General features: G+C 41.0%; 1 protein-coding gene across 4 annotated transcripts in view; it reads right to left on the reverse strand.

The window, feature by feature from the left end:
* The window catches only part of Csgalnact1 (chondroitin sulfate N-acetylgalactosaminyltransferase 1), a 331,610-nt gene that overhangs the window by 31,962 nt on the left and 283,401 nt on the right, over nucleotides 1-16,247 (reverse strand). For all 4 annotated transcript variants that reach the window (XM_034520928.2, XM_034520929.2, XM_076914248.1 and 1 more), the window contains one exon: nucleotides 8,323-8,539. In XM_034520928.2, coding sequence (XP_034376819.1) covers nucleotides 8,323-8,539 — 217 coding nt within the window. The remainder of the gene's footprint in view (nucleotides 1-8,322; nucleotides 8,540-16,247) is intronic.

Genomic DNA, 16,247 nt, shown 5'->3' on the forward strand with positions numbered 1-16,247 from the left:
AAGAGACATCTACCCCTTCAGTGGCTGTCCTATACTCCAGACCATCCTTGTGAAATCCCATGTGACTCCCTGGGAGGCATGAAGCTGAAGCAACTCTAAAAGCTTCCTTTGCAGAATCAAGAAGCCTTGAAGGGTCACTGGCAATGTATACCAGGACTTGAGAAAAGTCAGTGCAGCGGGGTAAGCATAGTTGGGGGTTGGGCACTGATGGTCTGCACTGTGACAGCAGCAGCCTCTGGGGCATAAGTGGCAGCTGCTTCAGTTGTCATCAGAAGAAGGGAGCTGGCCTTGTTCTATGACACTTGAGCTGGCAGTACAGCCTAAGCCCATGTCCTTGCACATTTGAGAATACCAAAAAAGACTGGAAGAGTCATGGGAGATTAGTGATCTCCTGTTGGATAAGAGAAAGCCGGAAGCTGTGTGTCAAAAAGCTGGGATGTCAGTTTTTACACCTGATGCTGAGTGGCCTGGGGAAACCACTATAATGTGGTATGCATGAAATTTTCATTTAAGAATTGATGTGGCAGTAGCTTGGCTCTCAGTGTGATGGTATCAAGAGGTGGGGTTTAGTGTAAAGTGATTAAGTCATTGGGGGAACTGTCATTGGACGGAATTACTTTGCATTTTGTGGGACTTTGTAGTTACCCAGACATGCTGATACATGCTTATCATTCCAACATTTGGGAAATAGAATGTGTTCCAAGCTAGATCCTGTCTCAGAAAAAAGAAAGGAAGTGAGGAGAGAGAGAGAGGGGGGGGGAGGGCAAGGGAAGATGGTTAATGAATAGGAAGAGAAAGGGAAGGAAAGTGAATGGGAGAGAAGAGAAGAAAGAGTAGGTGAGATGAAAGGAGAGGTGAGCAGAGGAAAAGAAAAGGAGAGGGTAGGGGAGAGGAGAAGAAAGGAGAGGGAAGGGGAGAGCTGGGAAAGCATGGCCTATCTGGCTCTTGAAGGCTTCTTTCCTTTATGCTGTGGTTTCTCCTTGTGTGGTGTGTTCTCACCCTAATTCCAGTCACCATGATATCCTCACCAGGAACAAGTCAATGTTAGGACTAAGCCTCAAATTTCTAAGACCAAAACCTAAGTAAACTACTTTTTTGTTATTTGTGGGTTTTTTGTTTGTTTTACTTCTTATTTAATTTACTTATTTATTTTTGAGCAAGTACTCTCATTCTATAGCCCAGACTAGCCGGGAATTTCTTACGTGGCCCAGGCTGGCTTCAAGTTTACATTACTCCTTCTTCATCAACCTCCCAAGGGCTGAAATTACAGTCATAACCCACCAGGAGATATATATATATATATATATATATATATATATATATATATATATATATCAACATTATATATACTCATTGTAAACACTATTGTAGCAACATAAATCAGATTAACACACAAATTCAGGAATCCACATTCAGTGAGTGCCTGGGTTCTGGGATGCATTTGGTTTTCCTTGGAGAAGGATTAACAAAGGGCTATCATGTTTGATCCCTCCAAGGGGATAACAATCCAGGTTTACTTCAGACTCTCCAGGTCTTCCAAATGAAAATCCCACATGCAAGGAAACATCAAGTTGCAGGAAACTGGGATAAATGGAGAGCAATAATGGAGTGAAATGGAATGACCGTAGTTGTGGAGGCCGATGAGTAGAAAGGATACCAAGAAATCAGCTAACTTCTGGAGACTGATGGGTGTCATCTCAGGTCAGCATCATAGGTGAGTGAACTCTGTACAGATGAGCAAAGCAGAGGACACACTCCCAGCTAAGAAAAGGCTTAGCTACAAGCAATCTCATTGCTACTTTTTTCCAAGTCAGTTTCTACTCAGATATATCAGAAATGGAAAAAATACCAGGAATTGGAGTGCTTTATGCAATTACAATCCACCAGACCCCAGTCTACCAATGGTCTCTTACGTTAGCAGGATGGAAATCACTCAGTCATAAAGGAACTAGGGATTCTGTAAGGAACAGGCTCTATTCTGGAGAGGGAAGAGAAAGTTATTGGATACTCTGGTATCTGTTTATATCATGACATTCTGTTTTGGGTTTGGTGCATCCTTTCTTTTACCCCTGTGCCAACATGAATCAACAGATGATTCCACTATTCTAGTATCTGGGTATACTGATCATTGTTAGGAAATGATGGTGGATTTGGACCTGCAATCAAACAACTTTTCTGATTCTCACTGCAATGCAGAAAACACACTCGCTCTTCCAATGAACCATTTTTTACTTTCTTGGATAGACATCTCTATATGACCTGTAGTCTTCTACTAGATCCCTAAAGAAAACTATTAAAACGACATGATTAATAAAGATTGCATTTCGCAACCTCATCAGATATGAAAGCTTCTTGGTGTAGCTCTGGCTTGTGAGTAGTGAAATGGCTCACAGGAATGGTATTAAAACACGGGTCAGAAAGAGATTGTATTCTGCTGATGATAGCATCCATTCCTTTTAAGCAACAGAGAGAACACAGACATATATCTGTGTCATAGTCCTGGTGGCTGGAAGACTTTCAGTCACCTATATTAGCTTAGCCAAATGCTTAAGGATGGTTTCCATTAGAAATTCTATAATCTCCACTTTAAGTTATTTTCTCAGAATTGTCCAGAGCCATCTTAGAGGTTCTAGGCCAAAATGGGATGAAAAAAAAAAAAAACCCCAAAGAACATAAAAATAGAAGCTGTCCCTGATCATGCATTAAAACAGACCTGAGAAGGGTGAGAAGAACCAGAAGGAGAAAACAACTTTCAAACAAATACAACCTACCCAGTCTGAAGAAGAGCCTGACAAGAAAGAGAGTTCAGTCCAGCTGGAAGCAGTCAAAATAAAAAAGCAAGCAAAATTGGAACAAACAGAAAGGTTTAAAAAAAAAAAAAACAAACCATGAAGCATATTTTCCATTACCCACCCCCCCCACACACACACACACCCTGCTGGGGAGAGGCAGAGATAACGATCTGAAGATCTATAGCTTTGTTATTGTGAGTCTTCCTGATATCAAACAAAGCACAGAGGAGCCTAAAATCCATATCTCCATATCACAGATGAGGGAAACTCAGCAGCCAGAGCCAAGTATGAGGCAGCTTCAAAGGCAAGCAAGTGATTACCCAAAGCAAAGGAGAGGCGGCAGTTGGCAGTTTCAGGTGATAACTCCTAGGCCAAGAGTGCACAAGCAGACACGACCCGACTTCAGAAAAGTTCCCATGGGAGCCCCAGACGTCCTGTGATCCCAAGTGGTGGGAGGATGCTCGTGGGTAAGCAAATGGCACATGAGGACTATAGGTTTTGCATTCAGGCCAATCTGATGGCAGCCAAAAAAAAAAAAAAAAAAGGAGCTTTCTTAAGTGCCAGCCACATGACCTCCAGGATGCCAGACAGGGTCACACCTGGAGGCCCTGCAGCACCAAGGTCATCGGCATCTACTATGTTGGCCTCAAAGGGCGTGGTAGAGTTTTGATTCTTTCTCAGGAGACGGAAATACCCTGCCACTGTAATTGTTACCAATGCTAGAAAGATCATTCAGTTAACAGGCATCCAGCGCCTAGTAACTGAAAGCCCTGAGCGTCTACTGCTGGAAATAAACTTGCCTCACCCAAAAACACCTCTTGGTTTTTCACTAAATACTAAAGCTAATGTCCACTAGCCCTTGCCTTCCCCGCTTCTCCTTGTCTGCTGGTGCTGGGAAGTTCAGAAAATGAGCACCCTTGTGAGTTTGTATTTTTTTCCCAATCACAGACCTGCTGAGTGTCCCAAAGAAAACTCCTTGTTAAAAACAAGTAGTAAAGTTTAGCATTTCTCCAGCTCATCAGCTGTCAAAGCTCTGTGTAGCTGTGGTTCTAAATGGTGAAATGGCTCACAGGAATGGATAAGAAGAAGGTCTGGTAAGCTCCATACCACCCCACAACTGAGAAGGGTACAGTAACTGGGAACTTCCAACAGAGGCTGTGCCCAGCCAGCTGAGTTTGTCTGTCTCCACCTGCTCTTTCACATCATAGAAGTCAACAGAACAATATTCTGCCCTCAGAATACAGGTGGGGTGGGTACAGTGGATCTCACATGAGGTAAAAGCTCAGGCAGGCCTTTAATTACGAAACAGCTAGCATCTAAACCCTGGGGGCAAGAAGACAAAGAAAGAGAGTGTGGGAGGAAGGCTGAAGGGAGGCAGAGATTGATTTTTTTTTTTCAAAATGGCATTCAAAGCAAAAAGAAAATATAGTCTCAATGAGATTAGGACTCGACCAAAGGAAACTTTCTTACAATTGTTCCACTTTCACTAAATATGAATTCAATGATAAAACAGTTCATTTAAAAACAAAACCAGAGTACCAGGCACAGGGTGTACTCAGGAAATAAAACAACAGCAAAACAAATGGAAAGAATCTTAGAAAGATATAGAATAAATTCCTGACATCAGGGAAGGCTTGCATGCATGCAGATAAAGATAAAGGCATTAAGACTAGAGAGAAGGGCTGGGTGGATCACCCCTTGGGTAAGTGCTCCTGCTCTGAAAGCATAAGGACCTTAGTTTGAATGCCAGCTTCTACATAAAAATGGGGGGCAGGCTGCCATGGCTATAAGCCCAGAATAGTAGGGTAAAGACGGACATATCCCAAAAGCCTACCTGGGCCAGAACGGAAGCTTTTGGTTCTATGAGAAACTCTGTCTCAAGAAAATAAAGTCAGAGCAACAGAGAAAGACATCTAGCTTCATGTACACACATGGGCCTGTGTTGTGACACACTCATCACATGCTTACATACATATACATGTACATATACATAATTACACATACATATACAGTGTGTGTATATAAATACAACACACATACAATATGAACACACACCATATACACACAAAACACACTAGTATACATATCCACCATACATATACAACACACAAACACACCTCATATAACCACATACCATATACACATTTGCCATTTATACACAACACACTCGCAAGAAAAAAATGCAGATGTTAATAAATTGAAGTAATTTATGAAATAAACAATTTGTGCCCAGGTAGCAGAGACCTGAATAAGTCATACAGATACCATAAAATGTCTGTGTTAATTATTTTTCTATTTCTATGAAGTGAAACCACAAGCAAGACAGCTTGTAAGAGAAAGAGTTTATTGGAACTAATGGTTCTGGAGGGTTAGAGTCCAGAACCATTGTATAGAACATAGCAGCAGGAAGGCTGGCCTGGAATTTGAGAAATAGCTGAGAGATTACATCCTGGTCCGTAGGCATGATGCAGAGAGAGACAGAGAAAGACCACTAACTGGGAATATTGTGGGCTTCTGAAACCTCAAAGTCTACTTTCAGTGACACACCTCTTCCAACAAAACCACACCAAACCTCCCAATTCAGCAAGTATTCAGATATATAAGTCTATAGTGGCTATTATCATTCAAATTGTCATCATGCCTTAACACAAAAGATTCCACAAAACAACATAAAACTATACTCTTGACAAACAGCCGGAGAACAATTAATGCCTAAAGGAGATATATCCTAATCAAGTTACCAAGATTCAGGACTAAAGAGAGATTCTTCTAGCCTCGAGGCAAAGGTCACTTTTAGACAAGACAAATTAAAGATTCTTAATACATTTCTATGGCATCACTCAACATTAAAAGAAAGACTGTACAATCCCAAGTGAAGTGTGCTCTGAGCCCTTAAGGCCAGCCAACCTGTTACTCTGTTAACACTAAAAAGGTAATAGGTAGACAGTCCATGGTAAAATATTTATGGCCATCTTTGTAAGTATTTCTTACCCCTTAAACACAACCAGCTAAGAATTGTGGGATGGGGATGCTATTTTAAGAACACGAGACAAATACATCAAATCTGCCTGAATACAGAATTTGCCTTTCACAAATGAAGAATTGAAGGTTGCATTCCCTGACTAGGTAAAAAGACAGGTGGCTAGCCTGGAAGATGATGAATCAGAGAGGAAAAAAAGAGTACAGAATGTCCAGATTTTTTTTCTTACTGTAATTCTTAATCAGGTCAATCTCATACTAAAACATGATTGAAGAATGTTATAATTCTAATCATAATCAGTTCTGTGAATAGCTTTTTAACACAAGAAACATTTCTTAGAAACTAGTATCTCTTAGAGTGAGTACACATTTGCCAGAATCCCAGAAGTTCCTTCTAGCATACTCTCTACTTTATACTATAAATTTGAGGAAGGTAAAATTTAATTCATTAAAAATGGAACGTGTAAGATGTTTCCTGTGGTATTAAATTATGCATAGTCAATGAACCAGCCTAAGAAAGGTTGTGAGAAATGGTAGAGAATTAATGTAGATAGTGGTTAGGTGTGGGTCACATTAACAAGTGGGTCACTTTCGTTCTGGTCTACATTGCTCAAAGATCTTGTAGTAGCCATGTATCCAACTAAGATTCCATCTTAAATTAGAAACTTCAAAATAACCTTTTATTGAATTTTTAAACAATTTTATTTCATACTACTAAATGTGTAGACATAATGTACGTAGTTATACTTGTCATAGAGACAGTGTGCAGGCCAGAGGACTTCTCTGTGGACTTCAGTTCTCTTCCTCCACCATTACAAGGACTCCAGGGGTGAACTCAGGCCACCAAGCTTGTTCAGAAAGAGTTTTTACCCACTGAGCCCTGAATTCTAAAACAAAATCTAAACATTGGGTGACTATGATACAATGTACTCAACATATAAAGGATATAAAATTATCTACAGTATAGTTTTCAGTGTCAACCAGAGCTGTTCCAACCTGAAGTTGCAAAGGATTTCAAAGCATGTCCTGCAGGCAGAACATCATTGTGAATCAAAGAGCTGGGTGGATGTTTAAGTTTCTCTTTGGGTAGTGTGCGGAGTACCCTCCTGTACCAAAGACCCACTTAGAAATGAAGGCTCTCCAGAGGCTTGAGCTTGACTTCTCCATGTTCAGTGAGTTCTATAGGTGTTGTCTTCGGCAAAGGGGCCTTGCCATCAGTTTCTGGAGGGCAACCTATCGTCTTGTAAACATTTTGAATTGCTTGTAGGTTCCCATGGAACCTATTTGGCCTAATTGTTCACTTTAAATTTGGATGTGAAAAAAAATTCCCTTTTCTTGATATTCTTGGCCATTTATTCTAGCATTATGTTTGACATGATTCCTTTTAGACCCTGATCCCTTTTACCACATTCCTACATAGAATTAAGTAGTCTGGCTGCTCATGATTCCACATTCCAATTTTTCAGAGCCCTCTACACACTCAGGGTCTCTGTGGCTGCACAGTAGATGACCTGCTCAGCTTCTGCCATGGCTATCTGTCCTTGTATGCACTATTTTTTGCAGGCCCTGGCTCTCAGATGTAGTCGCCATCTTCCATTATCAGATAACCTCAAAGGTGTCTTCAAAGATGATTTGATCCTGTTACAAGTAACTGAACTACAAATGAGCACACCTGTGCTTATGAGCTAGAATTTTGAGAGCTCCCAACGACGTTCTCCTACTGAACACCACTTTTTAATAATATAAAATTAATAATAAGAGATTTACAAATCAGTTAAATGTTTCAAGATTTATAATTAGATAAAATAATCTGGCTTCTTTAGAAATAAGGTGATTAAGCCATTTATCTGGTTAACATCAGCCTGGATGTGAATTCCATACATAAAAGATAATGAGAGCCACTGAGGCTCAGAAAAGGGTTTCCAGACTCACTCGTACCAATTCCATCAGTGCATCCTGGAATAGAAGTTCACTTACTGAGTACCTACAAAAATGACTCCCTGACGTCTTCCTACCATGTTTTAAGTTTAATCTCTTAGGGTGTGTAACTTAGAATAAGAATTAGACTGTGATTCAACTCACTCCACATGCAGCCAGAGCAGACAGCAAATGAAGCCAGACTTCTGTGAGCCAGGGCCTCTTGCTTGCCCAGGGTTTCTCACCACCAGCCAGATCCTGCCTGTCCTCGATGATTTTGAGCCTCATTTATTTGCCTCTGAGAATTTCATTTTCGGTGGATGAGCCCAGGCCCACGTCATAACTGAAGGTGACACATTCTGCCCTGGTTTGTCAAGTAAGAGCTGAAGGAGACAGGTGTAGCCCTGGTTTATCTTTGTAGATGCTGTTGACAGCCCACCCATCCTTCCTAGATGTTCCTTCTAAAGAAAATACACCCAAGCAAGGACTTTCTAATTGCTTAATTGGGAGAGGCAAATACAAATGACCAATTTCATTGGAAGAAAACTGAGTAGAATGGAGTACAGAGCAGGGGAAATGAAGGCAAATGGCACAATGTCAGGAAAAGGGCAGGGCACCCTGCAAACAAACCCACCTGAAGTTCTGCATGAAGTGCCGGAACTTGTCCACCCTCCTCGCTAGGGGCACGATAATGTTGATAAGTGTGTTGGCCATGTTGAGTTTTTCCTTTTTCACTTTCATGATGGGGCCAAAAGGTCGAAATAGGACAAGTCGTTGGAATTCATGCTTGTGGTCCCCTTTGAAGGTCAGTTCATACAGAGTGCCCTTATCCCTTTCTGTTCGGTAAATCCCTGAGGAACAAAACAAGCAAAGGTGGGTTCAGAAAAAATAGTATCTTTCTATAACCAAGATCTCCCACAAATGCCTTTAAGTTTTATATTAGATCTCCACATTCCGTGATTAGAAAATTCAAAATACAATTAATATTCCAAAAGAGATATAAATCCATCAGTCTAAAATTTCATTATGAAACTCTCATAAAACCACAGGGAATGCTTATAATATTAGATACAAAACTACTTATATATTTAGAAGTATTGGAAAAAGGCTATTAGGAATGTTGACTAAGTCTGATATAATATTAGGATGTGTTCTTTGTTATTACTGTATATATTTTACAATAACATTAAAATATGAATATTACCATTTATTTAACTTATTTGAAATTATAGTAATTTCAGATGAAACAACCACAGTAATTTATAGTAGCATGTTGGGAGAAAATGGGGCTAGAAATATGTGCCCTCTCCCCACCCCGAAGCTTTCAGAAGCATTAAGACAATACTCAGAATATTCGGTATGATGGGCAGGCAACTGTGCACTCAAGGCCAAAAGACTAGTTTAACATTCTGGCTCCATGGTTGTACTTGGAAAAACTATTTTATCTTTCCATACCTCGTTTACCCCACAGAATAAATAAATAATATTTTAGGAGAATGTTCTAGAGGCTGGTGCAGGAAGATCACTAGTTGAAGTCTTGCCTGGGCTACAGAGTGAATTCAAGGCCAATTTTCATTACTTAGTGAATCATTGATGTAGCGCAGTGATAGCATACTTGCTTAGCATGTGCAAGGCCCTGGGTTCAACCTCTACCACCACCATCAAAAAGATGACGCATGTATCAGTAGGTCCCAACAGCGCATGGTATATAGTAAAGCTTACATGTATCTTCCTCCTCATTTTCACTCTCCCTTATTCCATCAGTTCTGGTGAAACAAGGCATATTGGGAAGGAAGAGAAACAGGAAGAAGTTTGTGTTGCCTTCATGTTGGGCCCCGTGTTACTGATTGTCACGTGTAAGGTTGAAGATAGAGCTTTACCATCTTGCTCAGCTTTAAGCAAATGCTCCTTAAGATCAGCTTGACTGAACTGCCCCATCTGAAGACCAAACCACTCCCCAGGCCCACTTTCTCATCTAGACCTTTCTTCCCTAGGATCACTGGCATTGTGGGTGTTTTTTCCATATATATTCTCTTATCATACATTCCATTTCTTACTTATTCTCTCTCTCTCTCTCTCTCTCTCTCTCTCTCTCTCTCTCACACACACACACACATATAATCTTCTCTCATACTTTGCATCCTGAATGCAGCCTCCCCTCCCTCCATTCCTTCCAGTCCTCCCAGTCACCCTACATTCCCTTTCTTCTCCAGATCCACTTTTCCTCAGTTTCCCTTTCTTCTCCAGATCCACTTCTCCTCAGTTTCTTTTCTAAAAAGAACAGGTCTCCCAGGGACATCAACCAAACACAGCATAACAAGTTACAACAAGACTAGGCACAAACCCTTATATCAAGGCTGAATGAAACAACCTGGTAGGAGAAAAAGGGTTCCAAGAACAGACAAAAGACTTAGAGACATCCATTTTCTCACTGTTGAGAGTCCCATAAACACACCAAGCTACACAACCATAAGGTATATTCAGAGGACCTAGCACACCACACAGGCCCCATGATTGTCACTTCCATCTCTGTGAGTTCCTATAAGCCCTGGTTATTTGATTCTGTGGGCCATATTTTTGTGGCATCTTTGACCCCTCTGACTCCTAAAATCCTTCCCACCCCCTCTTCTGCTGGATTCCCCAAGCTCTGCCTAATGTTCGGCTGTGGTTGACCACATCTGTTTCCATCAGCTGCTAGCTGAAGCCTCTCTGATGCCAACTGGGCTAGGCACCAGTCCACGAGTATGGGAGATTATCATTAGGAATCATTCCATTGACTTCGTTTTTTGCCAGTTGTGTTTGGTTTTATCCTAGGTCTCTGAGCTATGCAGCATCTGGTTCTGGCTGTGTCAGGTGTGGGCTCCCTTTCGTGATATGGGCCTCAAGTTGGACCAGCTGTTTGTTGGTTACTCCCACAAGCTGTGGGCCATTGTTACTCCGGCACATATTGCAGGCACGACAGATTGCAAGTCGAAGGTTTTGTGGCTGGGATGGTGTCTCTGTCCCACTACTAGAAACCCTTCCTGGTTACAGAAAGTGGTCAGTTCAGGCTTTATATCCCCATTATTAGAAATCTTTGTGAGGATTACCCTCGTAGATTCCAGGGAGTTCCTACCACACTAGATTTCTACATTCCCGCCTCCACCCCCACACTGCCCCTGAAGTCTAGTCATCTCTCCCAATGCTCTCGCCTCCATCCCTCTGTCCTTTCATACCTGATCCTTCCTGTTCTCATCCCCACCTGCCCTAAAGGTGGACAAAGAAAAAATAGCAACATTCGACAGATTAAGAGAGAAGCTTTTATTTTTGATTTACGCCATATTTGCCTTTCCACCTCTTACTCTTCTTAAGCCGCACATTAGCTGAGCACACACCTCCTAATCTCTGATTAGCTACAGAAATCAATCTCTGAGGGAACATGCTGCCCGATAGTGAGTGCCAGCTCTTCAGGGCATCGCACAAAGCCATTTCTCTTTCCTTTCTTACTCTTCTTTCTTTCTTTTGTGGGAAACATGCATCTTCTCCACACACACTGGCAAGTTCTCCTCTTTGTTCTTTGACTTGTGGGAGCCTTTTCATCCTCAAGCTCTGGTCTTGTAGCCTCTTTGATTTCATTCAAAGTTTAGACCTCTCCGAGGTGCAGAAAAGAGTCTTGCACTGTGAGTTCTCAATGTGGCCTCATTTCACACAGTCATCCAACGGGCCTGACTTAAGATTCAAAAGGCACAGTGTGCTAGCAGAGAGCAAGGGTGACTGAGAGAATCAGTTCTCTTCTGAAGCCTTTGCTACTTCCTAGAGTACCAAAAATGAGGATGCCCTGCTCTGCTTACCAATGTCAAGGATGCTGAGCTCCTGTTGGGAAAGTATTCAGCCTTCTTCTGCAGCCAGTAAAAGACGAGAGGAAAAGATTTATCCCTTTGGAGCCTCAAAGGATTTCTTTGGAAACATCAAATAGTTCCTTCATGTCTGTTAATTCTTTTAGGCAATTAGTCCCACATGAGGAAACAGGCCTCTAATGATGTCTACGGCAGCTAATTAGACTACAACTTTTTTTTTTTTTTAATACAGTCCAAGTGAGGCCCAGCCGAGTTACACAGGAGTTCAGTTGTCACACAGGTGTGTCCACACACTTGAAAAGCCCTTCAAGGCGGCTGAGCCTTGACAAATGCCTTTGTTATTTTGTGTCACCATCGTCACCACCCAAGCATAATCCTGGCAAAGGCTGTTGACAGTTGAACTTGAAGATAAAAAATGTACAGGGAAATAGAACTGCTGGGAGCTAGGGGATTACTTGCAAGAGGAACAGGGTTTAATCCACAGAACTCATGTCAAAAAGCCAGTGGTGGTTGCCCATGCTTAGATCATCACACTTATAAACCAGATTTTAGATCCCTTAACTACATATATTTAAATATAAGTTTTAATATTTAAAACCCTCCTCAAACTGAGACCTACCAAACTGAGGTTTGCACCTGTCACCCAGCTCTTACCAACAAGTACACATACTTGCACAGATGCATGAGAAGACACCACAGTTGGCCTTGTGCTAACTGAAAGGACAATACTTAATGGAGCCCCATGCTCTGTGGAAGCTTCAATAATCAAAACACAAAGGATCATCGAGAATGAAGACAGGAACACCAGAGGCAGGGGTGATTTTTAGCATAGCACATAGACAACACATAGACAACACAGAACAAACAGCCTCAAGCTGGGCATCCCTACAGAAAAACTCAAAATGTGAAACTTCAGGATAAACAATGCTCATAAGTTTTGCATTTTAAGTCATTTTTAATTTTATATTTTTCTGATCCAGTTGATAAAACCCTGTCTGCAAATATTTTAAGGTCTAAAATTCTCCAAAATATGAATCATGTCTGGTACCAATCATTCCATATATATATAAAATCCTTCCACAAATATATATATGTGTGTGTGTTTATATATACACATATATATGTTTGTGTGTATGTATATATACACACAGAGAGACATATATGTATATATATATTATTTGTGAGCTTTCATTTTAATTTTGTGCAAATTAAACATAAAAATAAGACATTTCTAGCTCCAGCTTGGACCCTGTTTAGACACACCCCTGGTGCCTGATTTCCTTACTTTGGGTTTGGAGATTTTGGCTTTCTGTGCAAACATCCTAATTATTTTCCTACTCAGGGCTTAGGCTGTGACCCACAGCGAGGAGGATGTTTCTTGTGAAAGAAATAGCTCCATAGTCTGATAGATTAATAGAGCAGTGTCTGTGCTTTCCCTCTCCTCCTGCCTTCCTTACCCTCTTCTCCCATGATGGAAATGAAACCCTTGACTCATTGATGCAGAGTACGTATTATTCTACCATCCAGCCCCACACCCAGCCCTGCTGCTAATCTCTTTCTTACTAGGCCTGGAATCACCTGGCCAACTGGTCCTCTACCATCACTATGTGCTGTAGTCACCTTGGAAATCAAAATGACAAAGGACAAGGATGTACCACTTCTTGCCATCAGTAGACAGAGCATACACAAAGTGACCAATGTTGAATGGCTGGCTGAGCCCATGCAGACCCCTTCAAACCTCTCACCAGTAAAACACCTTCTTTACTAACAAGAATCCTGTTTGATCTTTCTGCATTCATCCCCACCTTTCCAGCCTTCCTATTTGGAACCGAGATCTCTCACCTGGGACCCAGGACTCTCACCTAAAACCAGGTCTCTCACCTAGATTGCTAACTGCAATCAAACGATGACCAGTATCATGGCCTCCAAATCTCAATTCACATTACATGCATCCTTTGGTCCTTAACCTTCCTATAGCGCCATTCAGCGTCTGCCCTTGCTGTACCAGCTTTTCATAGCTTGCAGAATAAGCACCAATACCATATCCTGGCTTCAAGATCCTCCACAGTCTGGTACCAATGCTCTGTTCATAATTGAACATTTTGTCACTGCATCAGGTACTGTCTGGGTTGCAGTTAAGCTGGTGTATATTGAAGACATGTAGCCACACTTCCCGGTAAAGAATCTACAAGAAAGCCTTGTGTACTCTCAGTGGGAATGTAAAGTGATGAGACTGCTGTGTCCCTCATAGTTAAATATTCACAGACATAAGAGTTACAACAGCTAAGCTAGACAAAACAAATCTCCACTGAGAGATGGATAAATAAAATGTGGTACATGCATACAATGGAAAACTATTCAATATAAAAATGAAATGTAATTTGAGATGTTCTACAAGGATGAATTTTGAGAATATGATGTTAAGTGAAATATGCTGGTCACACAGTAAGAACCGGTGCCTAATGTTACTTTTTAATAAGGCTCCCAAAACAGTAAAAATCATAGAAATAGAAAGTAGAATGGAGGTGATCAGGAGACAGGAGAGGGAGAAGTGAGGGTTAGTGGCTTATAGATTCAGTTGTGGGTTTTGAAACCAGGGCCTTGTGTATGCTAGGAATGTAATCTAATGCTGAGCTCTGTCTATAACTCTAAGGTTTTTATTTGGGAAGTTAGAATTATTATGGAGTTGGATGGTAGTAATAGCTGTCTGATCAATTTAATGGTATGTGAGTTTTCCAGTATATTGCTCTCCTCTGAGAAGGCCTTATACGTTCTCACAGGCACACAAATTTCAGTGGTCTCACACCTATCTCCTAGCCTTTCTAATCTCACCAGCCTCACAGTGGGAGATTTTCTGCCACTTTCTCAATCTGAAGTGACTCTTCATCCTCCAGGCATTTTCTTCGAATAGTCCTTTAACTTTCCACTTTCTTGGTACCTGAGAATGAAAAAGGATGTGGAAATCATGCAGTCCAGACATATGAGACGCCATGCTCTTTCTTGATGGCCCACTTGTTTCTGGTCACCAGGCACATAGCCCTGTTTGGGGTTTATTCCCTAGCGTCACTGTTCACAATCCGCTAGAATACTAGTGAATAATAATGAGTACTAATAAGAAAAAAAAGAGAGAGACTGTAGTTATCCCTCAGTGTTTAGGAGGGTAACCTAGGATCCCATTAGGGTACCAAAGTATGAGAAAGATTCCCAATTCCCTTATATTAAATAATATAACACTTACTTATAAATGGTATGCTTTAAATAATTTTTGGTTACTCATAATACTACAAAGAGTAAATTTTATGTAAATAATTGTTTCCCTTTGTTGTTTAGAGACTAATGACATGAAAAAAATCTGTACATGCTCAGTATGGTTACAATGATTGTTTGAGTAGTTTCAGTCCACAGTTGGTTTAATGCACAGGTACTGTTGTGGGTACAGAGGGCTGCCTGAGGAAGATTAGTAGCAGGGGACACTAACAGCAGAGAACAAGATGGACGATTACATTTTACAAATTACATATGCATAGGGTAATTTCCCATTTTACAAAATCCTTTGAAGACTATATACTTGTTTCCTCTCTAGCTCTGGAGAAACATATGCTACCTATTCTGCTGAGAAAGAAAGCCAGCCAAGTGATGGGAAAGGTTTTATTTGAAAACAATGATATTCTCCCTCCTGCTACTTAGGATTTCAATTATTAAAACAATTCTACTTAGGTAACATGTCGCTCCTAGACCCCTTAAGATTTACCTTTTAAGATTTCCTACATCTAGTCCCCTGTGCCAGGGCAGGTTGGTAGTGTGGGGAGGGGAGTCTTGAGGGAGAGGTTATGTGAGGGTGTAACTGTGCAGAGAGGAGGGAGAGGGGCTGCGATCAGGATGTAAAGTGAATAAACACTAAATGAAAACAGATTTTAAAAAAGATTGCTACACAGTACATTTGGTCATGTCATACTGAAGCAAACAAGTCTGATTCTTACTCTACCTATATTTTCTGAGAAACTTACTCAGTTAAAGTTGCTGGTTGCCTCCTCAGAAGCACCAGCAACTCTCTTTCTTCTACCACATTCTACCATAATGAGCTTGCTGGGTATGAGACAATAAGGAGGCAGTGAAGGTGTATTTAAACTTCCGGTGTCTTCAAGATAAGGCAATGTTTTCCTTCTGACTGCCAGGCTGTTTGAAAGCGAGGGCTCACTAACACTACTCCACATTGGAAAAGAGGGTTGTTAACCAAGGACAAGACAAAATTTAAATTTAAAGGATCACATCTTCCCAAAGGTCCTCCTAAGCATCTGAGTTCAGTTTACAGTATCCATATCAGATAGCTCACAACTATCTGTTCCAGGGGCTCAGATACCATATCTCTTCTGGCCCTGATAGGAATCTTCACTCATGTAGAACACACACACACACACACACACACACACACACACACACACACTACGGCACACTTAAATAAAATAGAACGTTTCTGATAAAATAATTTATATACTAGAGAACACAGCATGCAGGTAAACAAAATAGATATAACTATATGATAGGCACATGAATCATCCCAAACAAACAATAGAAGGAAATGCATCTCCACCTGATGGAAGTTATGGATAGCTTGAGAGGTCTCTTACCAAGGCAGAAGGCTGAGTGGGTGTTTTTAAAGACTCTACAATCATAGGGCGTACTGAAGAAAGATAGTAGAATACATGAAGACACTGAAAAGAGG

This window comes from Arvicanthis niloticus, chromosome 16 (assembly GCF_011762505.2).
Source record: "Arvicanthis niloticus isolate mArvNil1 chromosome 16, mArvNil1.pat.X, whole genome shotgun sequence".
In the NCBI taxonomy this organism is placed as follows: domain Eukaryota; kingdom Metazoa; phylum Chordata; class Mammalia; order Rodentia; family Muridae; genus Arvicanthis; species Arvicanthis niloticus.